General features: G+C 53.9%; 1 protein-coding gene across 3 annotated transcripts; it reads left to right on the forward strand.

The window, feature by feature from the left end:
• Positions 1-89: 89 nt before the first annotated feature.
• Positions 90-6006, forward strand: UNG (uracil DNA glycosylase). 3 transcript variants are annotated; one of them, XM_071571984.1, is made up of 7 exons: positions 90-266; positions 1110-1289; positions 1366-1461; positions 2189-2286; positions 2672-2760; positions 4064-4242; positions 4714-6006. In XM_071571984.1, the coding sequence occupies exons 1-7, from the start codon at positions 177-179 to the stop codon at positions 4852-4854; spliced, it is 873 nt and encodes a 290-aa protein (XP_071428085.1). In that variant the 5' UTR covers positions 90-176; the 3' UTR covers positions 4855-6006. The 3 variants fall into 3 exon arrangements, 2 of the variants coding, with proteins under 2 accessions (XP_071428085.1, XP_071428083.1); XM_071571982.1 differs by lacking the exon at positions 90-266 and having other exon boundaries at positions 575-1289; XR_011699255.1 differs by lacking the exons at positions 90-266; positions 2189-2286; positions 4714-6006 and having other exon boundaries at positions 571-1289; positions 4064-4152.
• Positions 6007-6395: the final 389 nt, after the last annotated feature.

Consider the following 6395-nt stretch of genomic DNA (forward strand, 5'->3'; position numbering starts at 1 on the left):
CACGCCCCCGGCCGCGGTAGTCCCGCCCCCTGACGTCTGACCACGCCCCCAGCGCCGTTGTGGCGCGAAACCTTCGCCCCGCCCTCGCCCGCCGGAGCCGCCGCTGCCGCCCCTCACTCATCACCCATCGCTCGCCATTCATCATTCGCCATTCCCTGCCCCGCTCCGCCGCAGCCATGATCGGCCAGAGGACGCTGCACTCCTTCTTCAGCCCCGCGCCGGCCAAGAAGCGCTCCCGCTCCCCAGAGCCGGACGGAGATGCCGAGGTACCGCCCGCGGGGCTGCGGGGGAGCCGAGTGGCGGGGACGGGGGGAGCGGGGCCTCTGTGTGTGCGTGTTCATGTCTGGCAGTGTCTGTCTGTTTTCGGAGTCTGGGGCCCCTTTTTGAGGGGCTTTGGGATGCGAACGGCACGTCCAGATTCCCGCGCGGCCGCGTGCTTGACTGAGCTGCCAATCAAGCGGCCACGCTCCGCCGCCGCCCAATGGGCGCTGCGAGCCGCATGTCGTCACGGTTGCCAGGTAGAAACCCCCTCCGCCAGCCGCGGCGAACCAATAGAAAGGAGCGGTCGCTTTCCCGCTGGCCAATAGCGAGCGGGAGTTCTCGGCTCGCGCCTGTGGGCGGGGCGTGCGCGGTGTGGCGGCCAATGGAGGCGCGTTTGTGTTTTGCCGCGAACGGTCCGCGTGGGGCGGGGCGGGGCCTGTCCCGCCATGGCCGCGCTGGTGCCGCGGCTGCGGCCGCTCCTTTCCGGCGTCCTGCCCTTCCTGCCGCCGCTCCCCTCCCGGTCCCTCCTGCCCCACCTGCCCCTCATGCCGCCGCTCCCCTCCCGGTCCCTCCTGCCCAGCCTGCCCCTCATGCCGCCGCTCCCCTCCCCGTCCCTCCTGCCCCACCTGCCCTTCATGCCGTCGCTCCGCTCCCGGTCCCTCCTGCCCCGCCTGCTCCTCATGCCGCCGCTCCACTCTCGCTTTCTCCTGCCCTGCCTGCCCCTCTTGCGGCCGCTCCGCTCCCGCGTTCTCCTGCCCCGCCTGCCCCTCCTGCGGCCGCTCCACTCCCGCTCCCTCCTGCCCCTCCAGTCCTACCTGCCCCTCATCGCCCCCGCCCGCCGCTTCCAGGGCAGCTCCGCCAAGAAGGCCAAGGAGTCGGGAGAGCTGAGTGAGGAGCTGCAGGAGCGCATCCGCAAGAACAAGGAGGCGGCGCGGCAGCTGCTGGCGCAGCGGAACGTCCCGCCGGGCTTCGGGGACAGCTGGCGGCGGCAGCTAGCCGGGGAGTTCTCCAAGCCCTACTTCGTGGAGGTCAGTTCGGCAGCTGCTGAGCCCCCTTTCCCCGCCGCTGAGCCCTTTCCCCCGTGATGATCCCCTTTCCCCGCAGCTCATGGCGTTCGTGGCCGAGGAGAGGAAGCGCCACACGGTGTACCCGCCCCCCGAGCAGGTCTTCACATGGACACAGATGTGCGACATCTGGGATGTGAGTGGGGCTGCAGGGGCAGGGAGGGCCGTGGCGGGCTCTCAACTGCTCCAGGGGACTTAAACCCGTGGAAATACAGGTTGGGTGCACAGACATGTTAGTTGGGTGTTTTATCCCTAAAACTGCATCCCACGGGATGTAGATGTTTTTCTTTGTCTCACCTAACTCATAAATCCTGCCTTCCCTTTCATCTCTGATACCAAAACATGGTTTTATTGTTTTATTACCCTCACAGGCCACAGAATTTCCTTTAAAAGCATAGCTGGACTTTGACTGTTTTTTTAGTCCTACCAGGTCACAGCTTGTGGATGTTGTACATCAGTTGTTCTTTTAATTGATCTGTAATGAATGACTAAAATTCAATAAGACAGAATAAGGTAGTGTCATGCCCAATAAACTGTCAAAAATGTCACAGCAAGAGTAGCATAAAGTTAAATAGGATGAAACCTATTTGGAAAATACCTCAACAGGGTGTTTTATTGTGGCTCTGAAAATGTTGGTTTTCTGCACTGAAATCATATTAATTGTATTTAAAGCTCTGACGATGTTAATCCTTAGTGTTAGGTGGGGTCTCTGCTCTTTAACTTGTTAATAATGAGATACCTGGGATTTAACTTCAGTTTCTGGGGTGGTTGTGTTTGTTTGGGGCCTTTGTATGTCTCTTTTGGGCTAAAGCTCATTCCCACTCTTTGATTCCAATTCAGTGCTAACCAAGGTCTGCTTTCAGGTAAAAGTTGTCATTTTGGGACAAGATCCATACCATGGCCCTAACCAAGCTCATGGGCTCTGTTTCAGTGTCCAGAAGCCTGTGCCACCTCCCCCCAGGTAGGACACTTGGCAAAATCCTTTTTGATCACAAATTATTTGCAGTTCTGTGCTGCTCAGGGCTGGGAGGCAGAAAATTGATGTGAAGAGTTTTGCAACTGCTTAAATTTGAGTGTGCATTGCCTGGAAAAAACATCACAGCAAAACATGGATAATTCTGTATAATCTGGTGATGTTCTGGATGTAAATTTGCATTTCCAGCTGTGCTGAGACCTCATTAAGCTTCCAGCCAGGCACACACAAGGAATCCTTTCTGCCCCACCTCTACAAGTGACTATTATCTTAAAATAAAATCAATTCCTTCTAAGAGCAGTAAGTGATGCTGCTTGCTTTTGTCTTTAACTGTTCATATTAAAAAAAAACTTCTGGTGTTTTTTCTCTGCAGTTTAGAAAATATTTACAGAGAGCTCTCTACAGACATTGAGGGTTTCACTCATCCTGGCCACGGGGATCTGACAGGCTGGGCCAAGCAAGGTGAGCTCAGAGACACTCAGGGGTCTGATCACTGTGGGGCAGGAAAAATCCTACCTGGAAAACACACCTGTGGTTGGGAATAAGCCATTTGTAGGGCAGAAAATCAGTTCTGAGTGCCTGTTGCTTGGCAGGTCATTCTTGACTATACAGAAACCAGGGCCTGGAGAAAAGGAGGCTCAGGAGGGACCTTATTGTTCTGTACAAGCACTTGGAAAGGGGTTGTAGCCAGGTGGGGATTGGCCTCTTCTCAGATTGGATATTAGGAAACCTAATTTCTTCCCTGAAAGGGTTGTCAAGGCACTACAACAGGCTGCCCAGGGAAGTGGTTGAGTCACCATCCCTGGAGGTGTTTAGGAGATGTGTAGTAGATGTGGCACTTTGGGATGTGTTTAGAGATGAACTTGGCAGTGCTGGGTTAATGGTTGGACTCTGATATTAAGGATCATTTCAATGGATCAGAATGAAAATTGAATTTGTTTCTGAAGGGAGACAGGAAAAAGCAGTTGGAATTATAGAATCCTGGAATGGTTTGGGTGGGAAGGACTTTAAAGACCATGGGCAGGGACACCTGGTATCCCAGGTTGCTCCAAGGCTTGGGCAACCTGTGTCAGACCCATCTTCCCACTCCAGTCTGTCCAGGACCCTCTGGATCTATCCCTTCCCTGCAGGATGTGAGCCCACCACAGAGCTCAGTGCCATGAGCACCTTGATGGGGATGCTTTCCATCCAGCCTGGCCCTGAGCCCTGCAGGGCTGCAATAACCTGGGATTTCCTGTGTCCCTGTGCCAGTCCAGCCTGGCCCTGAGCCCTGCAGGGCTGCACTAACTGTCCCAGGCACTCAGCAATAGGACAAGGGGGCACGGGCTCAAGCTCTGCCAGGGGAAATTGAAGTTGGAGAGCAGAAAAAAATTCTTTCCAGAGAGAATAATCAGGCATTGGAATGGGCTGCCCAGAGAGGGGGTGAATTCCCCATCCCTGGAGGTTTTTAAACTGATTGGATGTGGCACTGAGTGCCATGATCTGGTAAAGGGACTGGAGTTGGACCAAGGGGTGGACTGGATGATCTCTGAGGTCTTTTCCAACCCAATTGATTCTGTGATTCTATGATTCTAACATGGGTTTGCTGTCAGCACCTTGCTGGGGGTGCTTTCCATCCAGCCTGGCCCCGAGCCCCTGCAGGGCAGGACTAACACTGGATTAACAGCTGGATTTCCCATGCTCTGTGCTGGTCCAGCCTGGCCCTGAGCCCTGCAGGGCTGCACTAACCCTGGATCTCCCCTGCCCTGCCCTGTGTGTGTTGCAGGGGTGCTGCTGCTCAACGCGGTGCTCACGGTGCGTGCCCACCAGCCCACGTCGCACCGGGAGCGCGGCTGGGAGCAGTTCACCGACGCCGTGGTGTCCTGGCTCAACAAGAACCTGCGCGGGCTGGTCTTCATGCTGTGGGGAGCCTATGCCCAGAGGAAGGGCAGCTCCATCGACAGGGTACAGCCCTCCCTCGGCCTCTCTTCCCTCTCTGGTGGACACTAGAGGGCACTTCCCTACAGGATTGGGAGTGTTCCCTGCCTGAACTCTGAATTGAGTGGCCCTTCTGCTCCAGCTTAGCCTTTGCCAGGATTGAGTAAGAAAAGTGGAGCAAGTGTAACCTCCTGTTGACAGCAGAGTGTCCTGCTGAGGACAGAGCTGCTTTTCCCAGGAAAAGGCTCATGAATCAGTATAAAATTTGCTGTTGGGAAATGGCTGGGGCATTGCTGCTTGCACTGTCTGCTCAGTGGGACAGAAGTCTCAGCCCTTGAGGCCTGTTCTTTGGGTCTTGGGTTGGTGTTGGAGGGGATGTAGAGAGAAAAACACACCTGCCTGGGGTTGGAGGAGGGTGGAGGGGAGATCCCACCTGCCTGGGGCAGGAAATCCCCAAACCATGCAAATCTAAGGGGCCATTTCCTCTCACATTTGCAGAAGCGCCACCACGTCCTGCAGACGGTTCATCCCTCGCCCCTCTCTGTCAACAGAGGGTTCTTTGGCTGCCAGCACTTCTCCAAGACCAATGAATTCCTCAAGAAATCTGGGAAGAAGCCCATTGACTGGAAGGCACTCTGAGCCCCTGCTGGGTGCCAGGATTGGGAGCAGCCCCTGTGTCAGGGGTTGGCTGATTCCTGACAGACTTCTGCTGACCTGAGAATTGTTCTTGGGATGTTGATCAATGAACAAATGCCCAAATTTTCATTCTATATATATTTTAAAATGCTTATTTTTCAAGAGCATGTTTGGGTCTTCAGTGGACAACTCTGCTGTTGGAACAGGTCTTAGCTTAATTTGAAGCAGAAAAATGCCCAAACACCAGAGTTCTGTATTAATTTGTGTTTGTTGTTGTAATGAGAACGTATTTTCAGTCTCTGGTGAAGGGATATCTTTTCTTACAGGTGAAGCTGCTCAACTTTTGTACATAGCCTGCTGCCTCCTCCTACTTTGACTCCTCCCAGACAAATCCAGATTTCCGGTTTGGGGCTGACTCCCTGTGAGGAAAAGCAGGATTGCTTTTGGTTTTAGCTTTTTGCTACAGATTTATTACAGAAATGGCCTCTTGGGGCTGTAAAGACAATACACTGTCAAGAGTGATACTTGGTGTATCCATGCTGTGGAGATTTTGGGATAAATCCTCCCCGCAGCCAAGGGCAGGCTGTGGCCAAGGTTCTGGTCATGCTCTTGATTTTTTTTTGTTGGCATTGAGAGAGGAAAATCAAAGTTTTTTGATTCTTGGGTATATAGATGACCTGGGTGTTGGTGAGCTGTGCTGACCATGAACCTCGGGGTACCTACTGTTGGCAGCAGCAAAGGTTTGTTCATCAAGATCTCTCAGTTGGGGTGCGCTGATAGTTGTAAATTATTTCAGATATTTTAAGGTCTTAGAGGAAACTTTGTGCTTTGCCACCTTAAGAGCAAATTAAAGTTTCCAGCTACTGTTGGCAATAACTTTTGGGGCTTCCAGGATGAAGTGTTGGATTTCACACTCCTGTGTTTCCTACCCATCTTTGCCTTTCTGGTTCCTTTAATGGAAGTGAAGTGCCTTTTTTGTTTGGAGATTACAGCAGTTTTTATAGAATATCCCTGTGAACCTTCCTTTGGCATTTGCTCTGTGGTAACACTATCACTGGTGATATTTACACTGTCAGTGGCCTTGCTGTATATTTCGTTGGCTTGTTTTGCTTCCCCAGTTTGTGTTTTTAAATAAAAGTGACGTTGTTTATGTGATGTTCTACTGGGAGGAACAGCACTTGGGAGGGAGGGAGGGAGGCCCTGGTGCCTGGAGGGGGGTCCCTGCTCCGCTCAAAGGGACAAACTTGGGGGCTGGTGACAAACTCAGCCCGGGGAACAGGGCACAGGGCCAGGGCACCTTTGTCCCCCAAGGCTCGGGTGTCCTCCCTCCCTCCCTCCCTCTCTCCACTCTCACTCCAGCAGAAGTTTTCCAGACACGTTAGCAGGGAAGTATTTGTGTGCCTGGCGTGACCGTCACGTGTGGGGCACCGCTGGAGCCTGGGGGGGCCTGGACAGCGGGAATGGGGCTGGGGGGTAGAGGGACACGGAGTGACCACTGAGGGGGGGCAGAGGGACACGGAGTGACCACTGACGGGGCGGCAGAG

Source organism: Pithys albifrons, chromosome 17 (genome assembly GCF_047495875.1).
Source record: "Pithys albifrons albifrons isolate INPA30051 chromosome 17, PitAlb_v1, whole genome shotgun sequence".
Taxonomy (NCBI): Eukaryota; Metazoa; Chordata; class Aves; order Passeriformes; family Thamnophilidae; genus Pithys; species Pithys albifrons.

Coding starts and splice junctions, on each gene's coding strand:
- UNG (XM_071571982.1), top strand. CDS start 708: ATGGCCGCGCTGGTGCCGCGGCTGCGGCCGCTCCTTTCCGGCGTCCTG. Junction 2,287..2,671: donor CCTGTGCCACCTCCCCCCAG/GTAGGACACTTG, acceptor TTTTCTCTGCAG/TTTAGAAAATATTTACAGAG. Junction 4,243..4,713: donor AGGGCAGCTCCATCGACAGG/GTACAGCCCTCC, acceptor TCACATTTGCAG/AAGCGCCACCACGTCCTGCA.